Raw genomic sequence first — 24070 nt, 5'->3', positions numbered from 1 at the left:
ATAAAGGCCTGCCACTACAAAAGATTCCTGGCCAGAACCCTTGCCTTCCAGGCAGGCAAATGGAACGATTGGCTGAGTAACGTTATAACGCACTCTTCAATCTACTTCAATTTTAGAAAATTGGTAAAAAAACGAGTTTGTTCAATCGATTTGTAAACTAAGAATTTTTTAGCTCTGCTTATTCAACCAGTAACCTTAAGAACTATATAGCTTTCCACTTCTTCCATTATGTAAGATTGTATTGATGACTTTGAATTGTGACCTCTTCGCTGATTGTCCAGGGCTTCTTGTTGTAAACCGCCTCGAACTATCATGGCTTTGGTGGTATATAAGAATAAAAATTATTATTATTATTATTATGCTTGCTGATTCCTGCACAATTCACTCCCAATAATAGTCTCTCACTTAAGAGTTAATGAAAAATCTAGAGGGATCACCAAACCCTCTAAACTCCCACTTCTCACAACCAAGTATGCCCTTTAGTGCTATACCTGGGTGGCTCAGCAAGACTATGAGTTTCTACTAGATCTTACATTTATTCAGCAGACTGGAAGGAATCTCCTTACATGGCACATGGTCAGAGGCAGAAGATAGTAACTTAGTTAATGAAGGCAGATGAAGACCTGAATGGTCCATCCAGTCTGCCCTGAATCACAATTTCATGATTAAATTAAAATTATTTTTCCTTTGTTATTTCTAGGCTGTCATTATTGCAAGCAAATGCTAATAGAAAGCTAAGGGACATGTTTACTAAGATGCACCAAGCGTGTGCTAACCATTAACACTAGCCCTGTTAAAATAATACGGGATCCTTTTACAAAACTGCAGTAAGCACTAGCATATGCTTACTACAGCTGAAAAGGACTTACTATGGGACGCGCTGAGACATCCTATGGAAATTTTACAATGTCCATGTGCTACCCATGCACTAAAAAATACATTTCCCCCTCTTTTACTAAAGCGCGCTAACCGATTAGTGCGCGCTAATCGAATTAGTGTTTGCTAAACTCTAATGCGTCCAGAGACTAACATGCACCCATTATCATTTAGTGCGCGCTAAATCGATTAGTGCACGCTAATCAGTTATAGAAACATAGAAACATAGAAACATAGAAAGGTGACGGCAGAAAAGGGCCACAGCCCATCAAGTCTGCCCACTCTACTGACCCACCCCATTAAGTCTGAGTGCTGATGACTTAGTTCCTTAGCTCGACCCTCGTAGGGATCCCACTGGATATCCCATCTATTTTTAAAGTCGAGCACGTTGGCGGCCTTGACCACCTGCATCGGAAGTTTGTTCCAATGATCCACCACCCTTTCCGTGAAGAAGTACTTCCTGGCGTCACCACTAAATTTCCCTCCTCTGAGTTTAAGCGGGTGCCCCCTTGTGACCGAGGGTCCTACTAGTGCACCTTAGTAAAAGAGGGCCTTTATTTTTTGGCTGAGGGGGCATGTCTGGCGTTGGCGTTTGCCCTTGCCGCCTTCAAAAAAATGTCAGTGAGGATTCACGTGCTCATTTTTAATCATCTCACTCCCTTAACTTAAAGCAGCACACTGGCTCCCTATCACTCAGCGCATTACTTATAAGATTCTTCTGCTCGTGTTTAAAATCTGTGTGGCTGAGGGTCCTCTTTACTTGTCCAAGCTACTGATCCCTTAGAGCATCCTCTCAAAAATGCCTTGTTATTTCCTCTTTCCGTTAAATTGCTTAATCCTTCCTTTTTCCTTCCAGTGCTTACATTACTTTACAATTTACTTATGTACCATAGGACCGTGAAGCTCAATGCTGGGGAGAGTGTGGCGCAGTGGTTAAAGCTATAGCCTCAGCGCCCTGAGGTTGTGGGTTCAAACCCATGCTGCTCCTTGTGACCCTGGGCAAGTCACTTAATCCCCCCATTGCCCCAGGTACATTAGATAGATTGTGAGCCTGCTGGGACAGACAGGGAAAACTGCTTGAGTGCCTGAATAAATGCATGTAAACCGTTCTGAGCTCCCCTGGGAGAACGGTATAGAAAAGTTGAATAAAAAACTGCGGTTTACAAAAGAAGTTGAACAATGAGATGAATTAACTTAATTACCTAAATATTTGGTAAGCAAATAAGGTTTTAGATGCCTCCTAAAATCCAAGTAAGTGGTTAAAGTCATAATTAAGGTGTTTAAATCTTTATCCTAGGATGCTGCCTGGTAGGACAGAAGGCGATGGTGGTACTTTTTGAATTTGTATCCTCTTACCGATGGGAAAACAAAATTGGCATGTGAACGTCTAGTATGTTTATTAGTAGCGAATGAGAATAAATCCGTAAGATAATTTGGAGAAAGTCCAAACAGGATTTTGTAACAAAAGCATCCAAACTTAGGGCTCCTTTTACTAAGGTGCGTTAGGGCCTTAACGCGCGGAACAGCGCACGCTAAATTGCCGCGCGTGCTAGACCTTAACGCCAGCATTGAGCTTGCGTTATTCTAGAAGCGTAGCACGCGGTAATTTCGTGCATGCGCTAAAATCACTAGCGCCCCTTAGTAAAAGGAGCCCTTAAATTTAATCCGAGCCTCCACTGCTCTCTGGAAGCCAGGAAAGCGGAGCCCACCCTTCTATCCTATCTGGCTTTGTAGCTCTATCTTGTCCCTCACATTCTTATCATATCTACACACTCCCTCCTCCTACTTATTTCTATAGTGCTACCAGATGCACGTAGTGCTGTACATTAAACATACAAGAGACGGTCCCTGCTCAAAAAAATTTACAATCTAATTATGACAGACATACAGGACAGAAAGGGTGAATCTATATACACTGCTCAGGTAGGGAATTAAAAGGGGGCTGATGAAGCGGATAGAATGCACTTAGAATATAAGCCACTTAGACGATTTTATTGATAAGTAGGATAGTAAATCCCAAATAAATTTGGAAAAATAAATCTTGAACATTAGTGAGTGGTCATTAATTCTGAAGATGGAAAAACTGCCCAATTTCTATCTGTGGTAGAAATGGCCTTAATGTGTGGGTTATACCTAATGCAGTTTCAACAGATGTCATTAGGTGCATCTGGGCTGACAGCAGGGCTGTGGAGTCGGTAGATAAATGTTCCGATTAACTCCGACTCCAACTCCTCAGTTTTTTGTACTTCAGACTCTGACTCCGACTCCAGTACCCGAAATTTCCTCTGACTCCGACTCCTCGACTCCGACTCCACAGCACTGGTTAATTTTCAGATCGTTAAAATGGAATGTCAAGTTGAGAGAAATGAGCATTTTCGACACCACCTTCTTTTTGCTTTTAATCAAGGTTCTAAGGCCGCAGAAGCTGCTCGCAACATTTGTGCTGTGTATATAGTGGGTGCTATAGCTGAAAGAATCGCTCGTGATTGGTATGCCAAGTTCAAAAATGGAGTCGGTAGATAAATGTTCCGACTCCGACTCCTCAGTTTTTTGTACTTCTGACTCCGACTCCAGGTACCCGAAATTTCCTCCGACTCCGACTCCTCGACTCCGACTCCACAGCCCTGGCTGACTGTGCCCAAATGTAAGGGGCATTACAGTACTTGTCCGTGAGAAACCTGCAGGAGGAATGCTGGATGCCCCCGCAACCGTTACCACAGAGCCTTTGCACTCAAGGCAGGTTACTTATGGTTGTTGGGAGTCGGAGGCAGAGGGAGCAGAGACCGGAGGAGGCAGGAGAAGGCAGGGACTGTTGGTGGCGAGGAATTACAGAAACATGGTGGACTGAGGACAACAAATGGGACGTAGTATTACCCGGGTACAATCTCTATAGGAGAGACAGGACCCACAAGAAGGGCGGAGGAATAGCACTATATATAAAGGACACCATTCACTCGACCAGATTGGATACGGCAGCAAGGGTGGAAGAACTGGAATCATTATGGGTTAAATTACCAGGAAGAAATGGAGCTGACATAAAATTGGAACTGTACTATCGCCCGCCTGGGCAAACGGAAGCAAACGACAAAGAACTGGAAGCAGAATTGAGGAGAGAATGCAAAAGCGGAAGTGTACTGGTGATGGGGGATTTCAACTACCCCGGGATAGACTGGAGCATTGGGAACTCAAGCTGTGCGAGGGAAACAGAATTCCTGGAGGCTGTGGGAGACTGCTTCATGGAACAGCTTGTTAAAGAATCAACGCGAGGAAATGCCACTCTCGACCTAATCCTAAATGGACTAGGGGGACCTGCAAAGGAAGTGGCAGTTGTAGGACCACTAGGAAATAGTGATCACAACATGATCCGGTACAAACTAGAGGTAGGAGCATCCAAAGTGAAAAGAACTGCAGCGACGACGCTCAACTTCAGGAAAGGGGACTATGAAGCTATGAGAGCAGTGGTGAAAAAGAAACTCAAAAATCGCTCAAAATGGATGGAAACCGTAGAGAAAGCATGGTCCATATTCAAGGACACGGTGCTGGAAGCACAAAACCTGTACATTCCCAGGTTTAGGAAAGGGTGCAAAAAAAATTGAACAAAAAACCCGGTATGGATAACGACAGAAGTAAAGAGGGCGATAGGAGATAAAAGAAAATCGTTCCGAAAATGGAAAAAGGACCAAACCGAGGAAAACCGGAAAGAACACAAAAATTACCAGAAAGAATGTCACCGAGTGGTTAGGAAAGCAAAGAGAGAATACGAGGAGAAGCTGGCTGAGAAATCCAGAGACTTCAAATCGTTCTACAGATACGTCAAGGGGAAACAACCGGCGAGGGAGGAAGTTGGACCGTTGGATGATGGAGACAGAAAGGGGGTGGTAAAAGAGGAAAAAGAGGTAGCCGACAGGTTAAACAAGTTCTTCTCGTCGGTCTTCACGAGCGAGGACACATCGAATGTACCAGAACCAGAAGAGATCAAGTGGATCAAGTGGAGATCAAGAGGAAAAACTGGTGCATATAGAGATAAGCCATGAGGAGGTCCTCAAACAGATAGACAGACTAAAAAGCGACAAATCACCGGGCCCGGACGGAATCCACCCAAGGGTTCTAAAAGAGCTAAGGAACGAAATAGCAGAAACTCTCCGACAAATTTGCAACTTGTCCTTGAAAACTGGGGAGATCCCGGAGGACTGGAAAATAGCAAATATCACACCTATCTTTAAAAAGGGATCGAGGGGTGACCCGGGGAACTACAGGCCAGTAAGCCTGACTTCAGTCCCAGGCAAAATGATGGAGGCACTAATAAAGGACACCATCTGCGAACACATAGAAAAAAATGGATAACTAAAAGCGAGCCAGCACGGCTTCTGCAAGGGAAGATCGTGCCAAACGAACCTACTGCACTTTTTTGAAGGGATAAACAGCCAGATGGACAAAGGAGAACCCATAGACATCATCTATCTCGACTTCCAAAAGGCCTTTGACACGGTGCCCCATGAGCGGCTTCTTAGGAAGCTGTGGAGCCACGGGGTGGAAGGGGACGTACACAGATGGATTAAACACTGGTTGGCAGACAGGAAGCAACGGGTCGGAGTGAAGGGACACTACTCGGACTGGCGGAAGGTCACGAGCAGTGTTCCCCAGGGGTCGGTGCTCGGACCGCTGTTGTTCAATGTATTCATAAACGACCTAGAAGCAGGGACGAAGTGTGAAGTTATAAAATTTGCGGATGACACCAAACTCTGCAGCAGGGTTAGAACCACGGAAGAATGTGAAGACCTACAAAGGGACCTAAACAAACTGGAGGAGTGGGCAAGCAAATGGCAAATGCGCTTTAATATAGAGAAATGCAAGGTCATGCATTTAGGAAAAAAAACCCCGATGTTCAGCTACAAAATGGGGGGGTCAGTGCTAGGGGATAGTAATCTTGAAAAAGACTTGGGTGTACTGGTAGATACTACAATGAAACCAACGGCACAATGTGCAGCGGCCTCCAAGAAAGCAAACAGAATGTTGGGTATTATTAAGAAGGGCATTACGACCAGGAAGAAGGAAGTCATCATGCCGCTGTATCGTGCAATGGTTCGTCCGCATCTGGAGTACTGTGTCCAGTATTGGTCACCGTACCTCAAGAAGGACATGGCGATACTTGAAAGGGTCCAGAGAAGAGCGACGAAAATGATAACAGGTATGGAAAACCTTTCATACACAGACAGGTTGGGAAGGCTGGGGCTCTTCTCCCTTGAAAAGAGGAGACTCAGAGGAGACATGATAGAGACTTTCAAGATCATGAAGGGCATAGAGAGGGTGGAAAGGGACAGATTCTTCAGATTATTGGGAACCACAAGCACCAGGGGGCACTCAGAGAAGCTGAAAGGGGACAATTTTAGAACCAATGCTAGGAAGTTCTTCTTTACACAGAGGGTGGTGGACACCTGGAATGCGCTTCCGGAGGTTGTGATAGGACAGAGTACACTACGGGGGTTCAAGGAAGGTTTGGATAAATTCCTGAACGATAGGGGGATTGAAGAATACAAATAGGGGTAAAGATAAGTTTTAGACAGAGTATAGATAGAAGGATAAAAGGGATTAGAGAAGGATCACATTACAGGTCATGGGCCTGATGGGCCGCCGCGGGTGCGGACTGCTGGGCACGATGGACCTCGTGTCTGACCCAGTGGAGGCAACTTCTTATGTTCTTATGTTGTTAATCTACATTAAACACAAACACCTCGTGCTTTTTAGTAAACATGCCCCTAATAATCTTGTACTGCACAACCTAAATTTCAACTTATATTAATTAGGCCTCCCATCTGTTTATCTCAATGGACTCTGTACCACCCTCTTTTCCCCATCTAATATCTGCACTTGGCCCCTTGGCTATATGATAAGCGCTATTATAGAAAAGCATTAGCATCATATTTATGTTATTTGAATGTTCTGATGTGTGCTTATTAGATGTTTCATAAATATGCTGGTTTTATCTTTTGTAAATTGCATAGGACCGCGAGGTATCTGCGCTTCATAAATAAAGTTTTATGTTACATTATATTATGCCGATATTGTATCTCTTACTTGAATTTGCTGTTAATAAGTACATTTTTGAAACTACTTCATGGTAGTCCTATTATTAAGTTTACATTTGCTGATTTTGAGTTTAACTCGTTCATTGTATTTATGTTTATGTTTGGTCTTTTGACTACTGTTACGCTGTTAACAAAATTGTAAGTTTTATGTTGAATTGTATTTGCTGTACACTGCCTTTGGTGAATCTCCTCATAAAGGTAGCTTATAACTCCCAACAAATAAATAAGGGGTCCTTTAATTAAGGTGTACTAAATCTTAAGGCATCCATTATATTCTATGGGTGCCTTAGCATTTAGCATATGGTAAATTGGTTAGCACATCTTAATAAAAGGACCCCTAAATAAGTAAATAAATAAATATGAGTAAAATGAGAAATATATGCAAGGTTACATCAACTGCATGACTCTTGGGATAGCACAGCATGGGTACAGGATTATGGCCGCCATGCTAGCCCCCTTGAATGCAGAGAAATGAAGTTTAATGAATAAAATACGTGGCCATACCCTTTTATTGGTGGAACTCAATACAATTTTTGGCTAGCTTTTGGGAGCTAGCCCCCTCCCCCCTTCCTCAGGTCAGAACAGGCTGAGCAAAAAGACTGTGATGATCATAAAAGCATTCCAATGAAAGTCCAAGAAGCAAAGGCTGGTGGGTGGATATGGGGGAAGCATGGATAGAGGGATGACCAGAAGGCAACAAAGTAGTATAATTTTATTGTTCAGAATGTGTTAGATAGCCCCGATGTGTGTGAAGTCCCTCACACACCCAGTTAGATTACAATGAAGCTGGTAAAAGATTATATGGCTGGTATGTCCGAGACATTTATATTCATGCATTCCGACAGCTAAAGGATATGTTGGGACAACATTAACAACACAAGAGACACAACACGACACAAGAGACATTTGACTAATGATCATTTTCCTGAAACTTGACATTACATTTATGAAAATGTGTCTGAGCCTAGCTTAGTGTTAGTAAGTTTTCCACTATGGCAGTCACTCAATTACTTTAGCCATTTGGCATGTCTTAGGTGTAAACTTTCAAATCAGAAAAGGGAATCTCCATTTCACCACCTTCTCTAAAAGAGGGAGATAAAGGCAACTGAAAAGTAAAAAAAAAATTGGTTTCAGGAAGGTGGGGTATTTGTACAACATAATATAACACGACACATCATAAAATATAACACAACATATATCTTGCTGGTATACTTACCAGTTGATTTTGGTAAGCTGTGACAGCCGTGAAAACAGTCTCTGAAAAGATAAACGTTCTGAATTCTTCAGATTTCAGATTCAGCAAGGAGGCTGTGTGATCCTTCTTTTTAATAATATGAACCCTGGGTTGATACTTATGCATGGAGTTCAGAATGATCTGCAATAGAGGTACACAGAGTACTGTCAAGAAGAGAAGCTGAGAAATATTGAAGCAAAATACACTAGATAGTAATTTTCATGCATAAATAGGATTAATGACACAGGTCGTCAAACCCATCTGAACGGTTGCTTCTGGGTCCTAGGGCTGAGCATGGGTACAGTCTACATCTAACTTAGGGGTCCTTTTATTAAGCTATTAAGCTGTGTACACTCTGGCATCCTGCAGTAAGTTCCAAATTGGCGCACACGAAAAAATATTTTTAAATTTTTGTTGGCAGAAGCATGTCTGGACAGTGGCGTAGTGAGGGGGGCGGTATGGTAAGGGCAACAACACCCCTTCTCCTTCCTGACCCCCCTGCTGCACACATGCGGCCCTTCCCTTCCCTCCCCTCCCCTCGTATCTCTTTCATTTTCCCTGCTTGAGCAGCATTATGAACCTGCTGCCTACATCGGTGGCGCCTCCTCTGATGTCGCTTCTGGGCCCATCACCTAGGCAGTGACGTCAGAGGGATAGCCGATGCGACGTGGAAAGCAAGCTCATGATGTTGCTCCTGCCTGGAAAATTAAAAAGGTACGGGGGAAGGGAAAGGAGTGTGCGTGCACGGTAGGGGGGGAAGTTGGGAAGGAGCGGGGGGGGGGAGAAAAAGGGTGGGGGAGGGGTGCCAATGCTCCAGGTGCTACTCTCCCGCGCTAAGCCAATGTGTCTGAGGGAAAGTAAGTAGGCATTCCTGCGCTAGTCAGTTAGTGCATCTCCATTACCGTGCACAAAGGCCCTGACTGTATAAAAGATGCCTAAAGTTAGGCACCTAAATTCTTTACAAAGTTTAATCAGCACCGATAACAAGCAATTAGCACTTTATAAGTGGCTTAAATGAAAAATAACTGGGTGGTAGATGCCTACCAGAAAGTAGGCATAGTTAGGGTTAGACTGTGAGTGGATCTTGGGCATGTTTTGCATATAGGTGCCTAGAGTGGATCTAGGCGCTACTATTTAGGCCAGACATGGGCAACTCCGGTCCTCGAGGGCCGGAATCCAATTGGGTTCTCAGGATTTCCCCAATCTATTTGCATGCACTGCTTTCAATGAATATTCATTGGGGAAAACCCGATTGGATTCCGGCCCTCGAGGACTGGAGTTGCCCATGTCTGATTTAGGCCAAGAAAACTATGGCATACATAGGTGTACCTAAGAGTCAGGCGATTCTATAAATGGTGCATAACTTAAGATTAAAAGCAAAAACTGCAGTGATGGTGTACAGGACGCCAAGTCTTTATTGGACAAACCTAAAAATAAAATCATAAAACAGTTTGTACCCAAAAGGACAGATAAAGGCCGGACCCGACACGGTCCGTGTTTCAAAGAAACACTCCTTCCTCAGGGGTCCTAATCTGTAATGTACCAATGCAAGAAACATGGTCCATGTCGGGTCCGGCCTTTATCTGTCCTTTTGGATACAAACCGTTTTATGATTTTATTTTTAGGTTTGCCCAATAAAGGCTTGGCGTCCTGTACACCATCACTGCCGTTTTTGCGTTGGTTCTTTAACTTATTTCACTGCAGTCCCGTTGGATGCTTTTTTCGTTTTTACCTAACTTAAGATTGCCATAGACTAGGCGCTGCGTTCCTAGGCACCTATGATTTAGGGTCCGTTTATAGAATCATCAGCAAAGGTGTTTAGTGGAAAAAATCTTTCTCCTCAATGTGGATGCGGTGTCCAGGATAATGTAAGAATCCCTGCCAAGTCAAATTTATGATTCAGGCTTATGGCTAATGCAGCAATACCCTTCAGCAAATACTGGCTCTTGATGCAAGCCAGTCGACCGAAACACGATTCGCGTTGAACCACTGAAATACCAATGTTTTAATAAAGCTTGTTTTTTTGTTTTAACAACATTATTGCTACTCTGTTGCTATCCACTCCATCGAGGCCTTGAGGTACTTTTTTTCATGGAGGGCGTCTGCATTTCTCTTTGTTTTGTTGCCTAAATTTAGGGACCGATAATTCACCAAGTTTATAGAATAGTAGTGCTTATGTATTGTATATAATCGATTGCAACAATTGGCAGTTATATGTATAGTGCTAAATGTTATTCAATAAATAGTGTACCTAAATCACTTAGGGACAGATTCTCTAAATGCATCAGCCGCTTAGAAAAGTGGTGCCAATTGCATGCCAATCATGCAACCGTGCTGTTTAGAGAATCGCAGCCACATTGAAAGTAGGCGTTTGTTAAATCTGATTAATTGTTTAAGCTCTTAATTCCTACTTGACTCTCACACACATCCAGGGAGGGGGGGGGGTAATATATTTTGTATTATTATTTGATTGGATGTAAGTGCTGTTCAATATATTACTTGTTTGTAAAATTTATGTACTTTGTACTCAAATTGAAAATCAATAAAGAATTTAAAAAAAAAAGAAAGTAGGCGCCGTAAATGTAGGCCAGGGTTTTACAGGCCCACATTTCCGGCGCCTACTTTCAACAAGAATCACATCCATAGAGGCGCCTACCGATGCCTATGTCTACTTCCGGTATAAAACACACCTGCTTTAGGCATAGAGGCCGGTAGGTGTCTCTATGGACAGGTGTTGAACGCCATTGTTTATAGGCGCTTGCAAGCATCCACAATTCTTTTTAATTACAGTCAAACCTCGGTTTGCGAGTAACCCGGTTTGTGAGCATTTTGCAAGACAAGCAAAACATCCTCGCAAAACTTGTCTTGCAAACCGAGTGTTGACTCGATTTGCGAGCACCCACCCCAAGAACCAGCATCGCTCCCCCCCCCGCTTGAATTGGCACCCCCCGCCCGACCAACTTTAACTCACCCTCCCCCGTCTGGCACTGGCACGCAGCCCACAGGACGTGCCGGTGCCGCTTGAAGATCTTCTTCCTGCCTCTGCTGACTTTGAGCATGCATCTACACATGCTCAAGCCCTTCTAATTCTCCCTCTCGCCGAGATTCTCGGAGATCTCCAAGAATCTCGGCGAGAGAGGAGTGAGTTCAAGTTGGTCGGGGGGGGTGCCTTTGCGAGCAGGGGGGGAAGCACCGCTGGCCTCAGGGGGGGGAATTTATCAAAGCAAGTTTCCATTATTTCCTATGGGGAAACTCGCTTTGATATACAAGTATTTTGGTTTACGAGCATGCTTCTGGAATGAATTATGCTCATAAACCAATGTTCCACTGTAGATTTTATTTGGTTTTAAACAACATGGTCTATTACTACACCATTTATGAGCGTTGGGAGCAGCTCGGGCCATTCAGCGCGGCTCTCTGCGCTAAAAACTGCTAGCGCAGTTTAATAGAGGAGGGGATAAGGTAGGGCATGGGTATATTATGTATATGTTGCCAAATAATACATGTAACATAGAATAAATCAGTTGCACGAAATGATTGGTCTCTAAGAATACTAGCTCTTTCTACATCCCAATGGCTTGTTTGTGTAAATTTTTCTTTTGGACATTTCTGTTTTTCAAAAATAATTCAAAAAGAAAAATGTAGATGCACCGAGCATGAAAAGATATAAGAAATGACCCTTTTTGAAACAAAAAGATAGTTATCCTGTTTTGAAAAAGGTTATATTTCCTACTGAATTTTTGTATGTTTCTGCAAAGCGTCCAAACTTGCATTTAAATATCTATCAAAAATGCCCCTCCATGTCTTTTTCCTTAAAACAAGGAAGCAGACCCCATGAGAAACTAACAATAGTAGAAAGAGGGGGGAGGGAACTGTGCACATCAACCAATAATAATAATAATAATTTTATTTCTTATATACCGCTATACCATAAGTTCAAAGCGGTTTACAACAAGATTCATGCAATGAGAGTATGCGATGTTTACAACAAGAAACATACGTTTACAACAAGATACATAAGTTCAGAGCGGTTTGCAAGAAGATACATGCAATGAGAATACAAGATGTATGCAACAAGAAACAAATGCTTGGAACAGGATACAGAAGTACAGAGCGGTTTACAACAGGATACATGAGTTCGAAGCAGTTTACAAGAAGATACATGCAATGAGAATAAGAGAGATTTACAGCAATATACATGCAATAGGGGTAAGAGGAGTAATGGGAAGAGAAAGGACTTTCAGGGATACAAAATTGCCAGAGGAAGGGAACTCAAATTACATTAAAGAGACGAGTCTTCAGTGATTTTCTGAAGTCAGCGTATGACGCGGCCTCGAGTATGGGTTTTGCGAGCCATGTGTTCAGGTTAGCTGCCTGGAATGATAGCATTCTGTCCAGGAACTTCTTGTAGTGACATGATTTCAGAGATGGGTAATTAAAGAGGTTTATTCTGTGAGAGCTCTTATTCGGGCAGTTGATGAAGAATTGGGAGGCGAGGTAAGTTGGTAGCATCCCAAAGACCGCTTTGTAGCTGATGCAGGCGAGCTTGAAGAGTATTCTGGATTCCACCAGCAACCAGTGGAGTATTTGGAAGTATGGGGTGATATGTTCCCATTTTTTTAATCCAAAGATGAGTCGGACTGCAGTGTTTTGGATTAATCGTAGCTTGTGAAGTGTCTTTTTATAAGCTCCCAGATATATGATGTTGCAGTAGTCCAGCGTACTCAAGATGGATGATTGTACAAGTAATCAGAAGGATTCATCGAATAATTTTTTGATGGTGCGGAGCTTCCATAGGGCTGAAATAATATTTTTGAACATTAGATCTGTATGCTTTTCCAGGGTTAGGTGTCTGTCAAGGGTAACTCCTAGTATTTTTATAGTTACCAGAGATAACCAGAGATAAAGTATTTAAGATTTATTTAAAAACAAAGAAAACATTAAAAAACAATTTATGTTGCAGACCTGACACGGTCCGTGTTTCGGCTCGAAAGCCTGCGTCAGGAGCTACAATTGACATCCAGTGGATGGTACTCTTGTAACATCAGAGACGTAGAGTGGTGGAATTTTCATCTCTCCCGCAGAGTATGTAATACAAATATCAGATACCAAAGAATTATAGCATGCCAACTTCTGTGAAACTGTGTTTTATTTGTTTTAAGTAAATCTTAAATACTTTATTTCTGGTTGATGTGCACACTTTCCTCCCCACTCATTGCATTATTTTTGCTTAATGGTAAATGAATAAAGATATGTTCTGTTTTAAGGTGCAACAATATAGATCATCACATAATAACATGTGGAGGGTCATAATCGAAAGGGACGTCTAAGTCCGTTTACGTCCATCTCGCAAGTCGTCCAAAGTAAAAAAACAGCTTAAAACACATTTTCGAAAGATACGTCCAATTTTTTTTACGTTTCGAAAATCGTCTAATTATACGTCCTGCCGATCTGATCGTCCAAGCCGCTAAATTGTCTATCTTTATATCACATTTTCTTCCAACTTTCCATCAAAATCCAAAATGCCTAGAACAAGCCCTGTTGGATGTGGGAGGGGTCTGCAAAGTAATGGACTGCACACCTAGAAATGCCACCTAAATAGTGGGGTACTTTACAGGGCACTGCTGTTAACTTCACAAAAAGGGTGCCATGTCTTCTCTTCCCTACAGCTCCTTTATAGGTTACGGTGAGCCCCCAAACCACCTCCAGAATCCCCTAGACCAGTGATGGCTAACCTTTTTGAGCCCGAGTGCCCAAACTGCCGCACAAAACCAAAGAATTTTCTCAAAGTGCCAGCACGTCAATTAAACCTTAATAACAAGATTTTAGTATCTAAAAACTCTTTATAAAGTTGCCTGAACTATGTAACATCATTTTTAAAGGTTGGAATCTTTGTATTGTCAGAGAATCAATTTGATTCACAATCCTTTGGTTTTCATTTCAATTTATTGGCAATTTATAATGTTTTAATGATTTCATTCATGGGCCGAATACACACATACTTTTCTCTGTCGCCGCACTCTTTGACCAAAAGATTTGTAAGCCTGCAACCACGTCAAGGTAGACTCTTTCAGCAGCTCCCCTCCCTCCCCCTTACCTATGTGGCCAAGTCAAAATGATCTACCAACAATAAAATTTTAAAAACACAAAGCACGCTGTACGCAGAGAAAATGTTAATTATCATTTATATTCCGCGGGTTTTCAAAGAGGTCAAGGCAGATGACTTTATGCAATGTCACCTCAGTAACAACTATACAAAAATAGACAAATATTCCCCCTCCCTTTTTACTAAACCGCGATAGCGGTTTTTAGCGCAGGGACCTGCGCTGAATGCCCCACGCTGCTCTTGAAGCTCATAGGCTCCCTGCGCTAAAAAACGCTATTGCGGTTTAGTAAAAGGGGGCCATAGTGCAAAATATAGACAGCATATATAAATTCTCAAAACGGACACATTTTGATCACTAAATTGAAAATAAAATCATTTTCCTACCTTTGGTAATTTCATCAGTCTCTGGTTGCACTTTATTCTTCTGACTGCATCCAATATTTCTTCCCTTTTTTCAGCCTCCTGTATGCTTTCTCTCCTCCAGACCTCATTCCCTCCCCAAACTTTTTCTTTGTTTCACCCTGCCCCCTTCTTTCTTTTTCTCTCTCTCCATACCCCCTTTCATTCTGTATGTCTGTCTTTCTCTCTCTCTCCGTGCCCCATTTTTCTTTGTTTCACCCAGCCATCTTTCTTTATTTTTTTTTTTTGGCTCCCTGTCCCCCCCTTTCTTTCTTTCTCCTTGCCCTCCCCTATGCCACCACCATTGGGAAAATGCTGCCACCGCCACTGGGGAATAGGCTGCCACTGCCGCTATCGGGAACAGGCCGGCGCCAAGTTCGCCCTGCTTCTCTTCCCCACGGGGCCGACCAACTCTCGCCACTTGACGTCAATTCTAACATCGGAGAGGACGTTCTGGGCCAGCCAGGCAGCGATTGGCTGGCCCAGAACGTCCTCTCCGACATCAGAATTGACGCGGGTGGCGAGAGTTGGTCGGCCCCACAGGGAAAAGCAGGGAGAACTTGGCACCGGCCTGTTCCCAATGGCGGCGGTGGCACTCAAGTGGCTAAAGAGACGCAGTTTGCCAGCCTAGGGAGAACACTGGAGGGTGGCCAGCTGTGCACCCCCTTGGAGCGTAAAACCGGGGCAGACCGCCCCCACCCCCACCTTGGTATGCCACTGTCTGTACCTCACTCCCTCCCTATGACCAAAAATTCTCCTTTCTTCTATTCCCCGTGTACACAACCATCTCTTTCCCTCCCTTCCTCTCTCCCAAGTCCTTGCCTTCTGTGTCCAAAAACCCATTCCCCACCCCACCTCAGCATCTCTTTCCCTCCCTTCCTCTCTCCCAAGTCCATGCCTTCTGTGTCCAAAAACACATTCCCTCCCCCACCTCAGCATCTATTTCCCTCCTTTCCTCTCTCCCAAGTTCATGCCTTGTGTCCAAAAACCCATTCCCTCCCCCACCTCAGCATCTCTTTCCCTCCCTTCCTCTCTCCCAAGTTCATGCCTTGTGTCCAAAAACCCATTCCCTCCCCCACCTCAGCATCTATTTCCCTCCCTTCCTCTCTCCCAAGTCCATGCCTTCTGTGTCCAAAAACCCATTCCCTCCCCCACCTCAGCATCTCTTTCCCTCCCTTCCTCTCTCCCAAGTTCATGCCTTGTGTCCAAAACGCACTCCCTCCCCCTTTTGTGTTCCCCGTTTGCCTCCCAGCCCATCTTAGCAACTTTCTCAGCAAAATGTAGCTCGAGCCGCGTAGGCTTGTTTTCTATTTCCTGCCTGTCCCGCCACGCACACATAACCGATCGGAAATCTTCCCCGACTTCAGCGCTGACGTCGGGGAAGATTTCCGATTGGCTGTGTAAGCGGCAGGGCAGTCGGAGTAGAAGACGAGCCTCGCGGCTCGAGTTGTATTTAACCCCGCGGGTCCCCCATCACCCCCGTTCAGCTCTCTCTCCTGTGCACCCCCTGGTAGTACTGCCCTGATGGCGGCCCTGCGCGTGCCAGCTGCAAGGCCTTCGCGTGCCACAGTTGGCACGCATGCCATAGGTTCGCCATCGCTGCCCTAGACCCACTTATCTACCACCCCAATAGCCCTTATGGCTGCAGGAGCCACTTATATGCCAGTGTAAAAGGGTTTTGGGGTGTATAGGGGAGTGCATATGTTTAAGTATCAATGCAGTGATTACAGGGGCTTATGAGCATGGGTCCTCCTCTCCAAAGTCCATAACCCACCCCCAAGATGACTTAAGCTGCCTCTGGGCTGGACAATTAGGCTTTCTTATGCCAGGCGGCCAGGTGATGATGGTCTGGAGGCTGAATTTTAAAGTTATGATTTAAATTTTTATGGGGGTGGGGGGATTGGTTATCACTGGGGTAGTGTGTGGGGGTCTGTTTTATGTGTTTGCAGTGCTTATCTGGTGACTTTAGGTGGGTTTTTGTGAATTAGACCATGTTTTACCATGTCTAAGTCACAACGTCCAAGTTTCGTCTAGGCTCTGTTGTAAAACATTCGGTTATACATGCTGTACGACTAAGTCTAAGCCGGCCCACGTCCAACTCCTGCCCTCGACATGCCTCCCGAAATGCCCCGTTTAGCTTTGGTCATTCAGCGGTACTATGAAGGCCTAGGTCATTTAGAAATACATCCAAAACCCGTTTTTATTATCGGCACTTGGACATTTTTGAGTAATGTTCATCCAAGTGTTGACTTAGGTCGGTTTTTGGACGTTTTTCTCTTTCGATTATGAGCCCCATAATGAGTAGAAAAGAAATTATGTACCTGGCAGTAACCTAAGAAAAAGCTAAATTGTTATTCTGCTACAAGGCCAGCAAAAACTAATACATCTTTTGACGTTGCATCGATTTTAGCAAGACAAAGGCATGTACTGATACAGAGTTTGTCAGAAAGTGTTTTTTTGTCTACAGTGCAAATTTTTCTTTCCTAAAGTAAATTAAAGCATTGCAAATGTTTGGCACAGCCATAATGAAAAGGGTGGGGCAAATTGAAACGAAACCTGACAACAGAACTTATAACAGCACCATGATTTAGCATGGCAATAGATGAAAGTACAGATAGATGCGACAACTCACAATTGTAGCTCTGGTTTCATTTCCCTAAATAAGAGTTACCCCTTCTTCTATTAAACTGCACTAGCAGTTTTTAGCGCAGAGAGCTACGCTGAATGGCCTGCACTGCTCCCGACGCTCATGGGAACTCTATGAGCGTCGGGAGCAGCGCAGGCCACTCAGCGCGGCTCCCCGCGCTAGAAACTGCTAGCACATTTTAATAGAAAAGGCCCTTAGTTTAGGAATTGCTGCTGGGTTTAATACCTTATTTTATTTTTCTTTTTACAAAGAATAAGTTGGTTTGGACAAAACTAACATCTGTCCGCCTTATATTCAGGGGTTCTTCAGCCTGGAGAAGAGATGGCTCAGGGGAAATATGATAGAGGTCTATAAAATATTGAGTGGAGTGGAATGGGAGATGGGAATCGCATGATTACGCTTTCCAAAAATACTAGAACTAGGGGGCATTTGATGAAGCTCCTAAGAGCAAAAAAATTTGAACACGTCACCCTGCTCCTCTGTGATGCCCATTGGTCACTCATTACTAGTGCTGCCCGATTCACGATTCGAATCGATTCACCGATTCACTTTGGGTGAATCGATTTGAATCGATTTAAAAACAAAAAAAATTGGCCTCCCGATTCGGTGACTGACCCTCCCCCTCCCCCCTAAAACAGGAGCGGCAGCTACTCCTGCTTTAGTGGGTGAAGGGGGAGGGTCAGTTGGGAAGTGCTGGTGTCCGGCTTTCCCCCTGGCCTCCCGATAATGTCCAACAAGATCTGAATAATGACCAGACAACAAAAGGTAGAAAAAATAATTTTATTTTCTGTTTTGTGATTACAATATGTCAGATTTGAAACGTGTATCCTGCCAGAGCTGGTGTTAGACTGCAAACGTAAGCTAGGATTTAACAGAGAGAGAGAAAAAGTCTTTTTTGTTTGTTTATTTTGATTACACCACAGCGCCAGTATGGTTAGGAGAAGGCAAAGGGGGTGAAGAGGCTATAAAATAAACCCACCAGGATGTTTGGAAAAAGCACCCACTTGGGCAGGAAAATCGAAATCGAATCAAATTGAAAAATCAATTCAATAGGCTGAATCGAATCGAAATTTTTTTTCCTGAATCGGGCAGCACTACTCATTACCCCACCGTATCACATATAAAATAGTTCTGCTTACATACAAAACCATACACATGAATACATCAGCTTTCATCGACAAATATTTAATTTCTTATACTCCCCCAGGACACTTAGATCTAATAATCAAAGTTTACTAGCAATTCCATAGATACGAGAGATTTTCTACGACACAATTCATAAAACTATTTTTTCAGTCATAGCCCCTTCTTTATGAAACTCCCTTCCATTAGATATCAGTATAGAGCCCTCGCTCGACACATTTAAATCCAAACTTAAAACATTCCTCTTAACTCCCACTCACTGCTGGCAGATACCTATACCCACTGTATCATTTCCTTTACTATAATCTCCCCATCCCTGTAATGTCCTGCCTAAATTAGATTGTAAGCTCTTCTGAGCAAGGACTGTCTATTGTATGTTAAAATGTACAGCACTGCGTATGCCTTTTCAGTGCTATAGAAATAATAAATAGTAGTAGTAATAATAGTAGTAGATATCATATGTGTTTATTTTTCTATTTTAAGCATATTTTATATTTGTAAACCATTTAGCTATTCCTTGATAAATGGTATATTAAGTGTCGAATAAACTTGTAAACTAGTAGATTTAAAACAAACCCCCCAAAATATTTCTTCACTCAACAAGTAATTAAACTCCGGAATTCATTGCCCAAAAAAATGTGGTTAAAGCAGTTAGCTTAGCAGGGAAAAATAATTTGGTTAATTTCCTAAAACAAAAGTCTATGTCGTTATTAAGATGGACTTGGGGAAATCCATTGCTTATTCCTAGGATAAGCAGCATAAAATCTGTTTTTACTCTTTGGGATCTTGCCAGATTGTGACTTGCATTGCCCACTGTTGGAAACAGGATACTGGACTTGATGGCCTTTGGTCTGTCCCAGTATTTATCTTCCACTTTTCTTCCAAAGTTGAATACATATTGCGCTCTTTATGCCTATCCCTATGTGCTTTATGATAAACACCACTGACCATATTAGTAACCACTTTCTGGTTTATTCTGGTCCATTTTGGTTTAGTCTGGTCCATTCTGTTTATATCTTTTTGAAGATGCAGTCTCCAGAATTCTACACAGTATTCTAAATGAGGTCTCATGAGAGACTTATACAGAGGCATTATCACTTCCTTTTTCCTGTTGGCTAGTCCGCTTTCTATACACCCAATCATCCTTTTAGCTTTCACTATCACTTTTTGGCCACCTTAAGATCATCACACACGATCACCTCCGTTTCCTACTCCTCTTTCATGTACAGTACTTCAAACCATGGCTGTGCCTAACCCATGCCCTTCCTATATACTGCTCTCTTGAGTTTTTGCAGCCCTGTATTGTTTAGCATTAAATCTAGCTGCCAGATTCTGGACCAATCTTCAAGTATTGCTAGGCCCCTCCTAATGCTGTCCCAACAATATCTTCTACTGGTCAGTTCTGTTCGTCAGTTGTTCTACGATACAATGCGCAAGACTATACTATGGAATGCCCTCCCTTTGGCCCTGAGACAGGAAACTAATCTCAACAATTTTAAATCTAGCCTCAAAATCTTTCTCTTTAAAGATGTCTATGAGATCTATTCCTAGGACTAATTATTCATGAGACTCAGTCCATCCATCAGATATTCCCTGTTTCTCTTCCATTTCCCTTTCTTTTTATTTAATACAATGTATCCCACCCATTTCCTTTTTCTACCATGTTTTGTCTGTAATGACCGTTTAACCTGTCTTTTTTTCACCCATTTTTTAATATTTTAAAGCATCAAATTACTGCGTCTCAATGGCCATGAATTTGGGCTTGGAGGATGAGATGTACGGCGTCGGTATCTATGAGACAAACTTGGTTTTTCTTGTTACATAGAGCAGTTTGGACCCCAGTTCGGTTACAGAAATTAGATAGTTCCAAGTCTAATAGGTGTTGGCACTGTCATTTCGAACCTGGGACATTAGATCATTTACTATTCTATTGTCCATTGATACTTCGCTTTTGGAACTCTATTTGGGGTCAAATGAATAATTTACTGGAGAATCCGGTGGCATTATCGTATGAAACGGTATTATTTGGTACATCAATGAGAGCTAAGAGCCAAATTTCTGCTAATAATAATAAACTTTTGCTCATTATGACAGGGGTTACCATACAACAAATTCTGAAAAATTGGGATCGGCTGAATTATAATTTTTGGTGGTATTTGTTATGCCATATCTTTAAAATGGAGCGGATAATAGCCATACTGCAGGGGCATTTTAAGACATTTAGGGATGTGTGGGAACCATTAACAAAATATTGTACAGACTGAGTATTATTTTTTCCCTTTGTTCATACACGTCCAGGGTGGGGATATTTTATGTTTTCTTATGCTTAAGAATAATTGTTGAATATAAGGAGGGGAAGGGATATTTGATGTGAATTAGACTTTGATGGAATATTAAGTGATGTTAAAGTGTAAAGTGATTGTATTTTATGTTACACTTATTGAAAGTTTTAAAAATGAATAAAGAATATTTTTAAAAAATATATTTTAAATTGTTTTAAAATTTTGTACAACTGTAAATCACTTTGGTAATAAAAGTGGTATATCAAGACTAAATAAACTTGAAACGTGAAACTTAATAAGGGATGTCTACCTTATTGTTTACAAAAATATAAAAAAGAACCAGCCCAAGAGCTGAACCTGCATTACACCACTAGTGGCATCCTTTTTGTCATTTACCACTACCCTCCGTCACCTTCCACTCAACCAGTTCCTAACCCAGTCAGTAACCTTAGGGCTGATACCAAGGGCACTCAGTTTATTTATACGTCATCTATGTGGATCCATTGTCAAAGATTTTGCTAAAATCTAAATACACCACATCTAGAGCGCTCTCTCCTTTGAATTCCTTGGTCACCCAATCAAAGAAATTAATAATATTTGAATGACAAGACCTGCCTCTAGTGAAACCATGCTGCCTCAGGTTCTGTGGTCCATTGGATTCCAGAAACCTCGTTATTCTTTGTTTTAGCAGTGTTTCCATTAATTTGCATACCACAGAGGGACCACACCTGCCTTTCTCCAGTCTACCAAGACCACTCTTGACTCTAGAGAAGCATTGAAAGAACAGCTAGCCAAGCTGCCAGAACCTTCCTTAATATCCCTAGATGTATACCATCTGGTCCCATTGCTTTGACTACCTTTAGTTTAGTTAGCACTTCATGAGCACAGTCCTCTGAAAATCATTCTGGGTCTACTGTGCTTCTATTCCTATTTGTGTTTATAGGGTGAGGGTTGAGAGGAAGTGATTGGACAAAGAATTTGAAAGAGACTTATTGCCACAGATAAAATTTGGAATCAAGAGGTAGGGAAAAGTTTGATAAAGAAATAGAGAGGCTTATGGCATAAGCTTAGGTAGGGAAGCTTTTCAGAGAGATACAGACTGATGAGGATGTATGGGAAGATATTTTGGCAGCAATAAATGTGTCCATTATATATAAGAAAGTCAGCACAATGCACCATTGCTGGTCCAACAGGTCTTTTGATGGGCCTGGCTTATATCCTAGGGCAGTGTTTCTCAACCCAGTCCTAGAGTACTCTCCCTGCCAGTCAAGTTTTCAGGATAGCTGTAATGAATATGCATGAAAGAAATTTGCAATATAATGGAGGTAGTGCATGCAAATCAAGTTTATGCATATTCATTGTGGATATCCTGAAAACCTGACTGGCAAGGGGGTACTCCAGGACCAGGTTGAGAAACATTGTCCTAGGGTTGCCAGATTTCCTCTATTAAAAAAGAGGTCCTGTCCCATTATGCCCCTACCCTGTCCCATTCTACCCCCCACCACATCCCCTGAACCTCCCTGAGATCGGGACTGTGTCTGGAGGGCGTCTGTGCTTGCACAGATGTTGATGCAATGATGTCATTACATTACATTAGTGACTTCTATTCCGCCTATACCTTGCAGTTCAAGGCGGATTACAAAAGAGCTGACTGGACATTTCCATTGAAGTTACAATAGTTTTGTTTTTTTTTGTTACAAAAGAGGTGAGAAAGCTGGATAAATTCCGGAAGAACTTGCAATTGGATAGTAAGATGACTGTACATTTCTAGGTAATATAACAAATAGGTTACAGTTAGGTTACAAATAAGATTACATTACATTTCGGGGATCTGGATAAATTTTTTGAAAAGCAGGGTTTGATGTCATTGTGCTAATGTCCGTGCATGTGTAGATGCTCTCCAGACGCGGATGTCTGGTAGCCCCTATTGTATCCAGTTCTGACTTTTTCACTATTGCTGCCTGCTTTCTTACCTATGATCCAATCAGTTTATTATTTCTGGTTCTGCTGTTTTAACTGTTTGTCATCTGTTTGCTGATACAGCTTCTGTTCTCGGTTTGCTGTTCCACCCCAGCCTGGAATTGTCTCTGCCTCCTCCCTTTTCTCCTGCTTCTTTACACTATGCTTCCCTGGGCGTCCCCTTCTTAAAGTTATATACAGCAATTAAATATTCTTCTCAGGTAAGTGCTTATTTTTATATTTTTGGAACAGTTTGATTTTGGTTGTATTTGCACATTTTCAAATAATTTTGGAGGTTTTTTGACCTGTGATTGTGCATGTAACCCTTTGCTCTAAGCTTAATTGCCAAGCAAGCAGAGTTTCTGAGGTCTTTTCCTTTACTAAATTATTGAGCAATACTTGAATATCTTATACAGTTTCAAAAGGGGAAGCTGACAATTCTTTTTACTTGACTATTTCAGTATGTATGTAACCTATGGGAACTTATATCTGGGTTTAATCTTTATTCTTTTGGATAAACTAAGATATATGACATTGTTTTATTTCTAAAAATCACGTACCCTGCCAGAGACTGAATTTGAACTACCCAGAACTTCAAGAGATAAATATCAAGTTAAGCCTATGTGAAAAGACTGTTTTACCAACCTAGTAGTCTGATTGTCAGGGGTGGATTAACCCTTGGGTGGTCCATAAGCAAACAAGTAGAGCCCACCACTGTAATATAAATATATTTAACAACTCCCACATATGGAGCCCATGTGGTTCTTGACTGCAGAGGAAAACTATCAGAGAAGATAGTAGCAGTTAAGAAGTGTTACTCACTGATTCCAAAAGCTCAAATGAGTCAATCTTCTTTCTGTCTTGTTTCTGTACTGTCCAGTTTCCGCATCCATAATTGACCACTAAGAAAATGAGTGTGTGGACAAGTCTGATCTTCATTTGGAGTGTTATTTCCTTGCCTTTGTATACTTCGTTGAGAGCCTTCATTGAAGAGAGACCAAGTGCAATTCAACAGAGTATTTCTTCCCTGCTAGTTGCTTGTTTACAAAAGAGCCCAGGAGACTGAAATCCTTTACAACTTCAATTCTATCACCTTCAAGCTCAAAATTTTCATTATTGGAACTGGAGAAGAATTTTATGTGTGCTGTGGACTGCCAGGAGAACTAATCAATCAATTCTGGAAGAGATCAAATCGGTTATGTCACTTGAAGCCCAAATGATGATGTTACGACAAGTGAAGTGATTAAATTTGCAGATGACACTAAACTGTTCAAAGTTGTTAAAACGCATGAGGATTGTGAAAAATTGCAGGCGGACCTTAGAAAATTGGAAGACTGG

General features: G+C 42.3%; 1 protein-coding gene across 1 annotated transcript in view; it reads right to left on the bottom strand.

Annotated features, from left to right (window-relative positions):
- Positions 1-24070, bottom strand: part of TBX20 (T-box transcription factor 20) — a 148312-nt gene that overhangs the window by 39217 nt on the left and 85025 nt on the right. Inside the window, exon 5 of the mRNA XM_033930391.1 lies at positions 8179-8337. Within this exon, the coding sequence (XP_033786282.1) occupies positions 8179-8337 (159 nt within the window). The remainder of the gene's footprint in view (positions 1-8178; positions 8338-24070) is intronic.

Source organism: Geotrypetes seraphini, chromosome 2, assembly GCF_902459505.1.
Source record: "Geotrypetes seraphini chromosome 2, aGeoSer1.1, whole genome shotgun sequence".
Taxonomy (NCBI): Eukaryota; Metazoa; Chordata; class Amphibia; order Gymnophiona; family Dermophiidae; genus Geotrypetes; species Geotrypetes seraphini.
The sequence above is the reverse complement of the archived record's forward strand: the minus strand, read 5'-3'. Positions and strand labels throughout refer to the sequence as shown.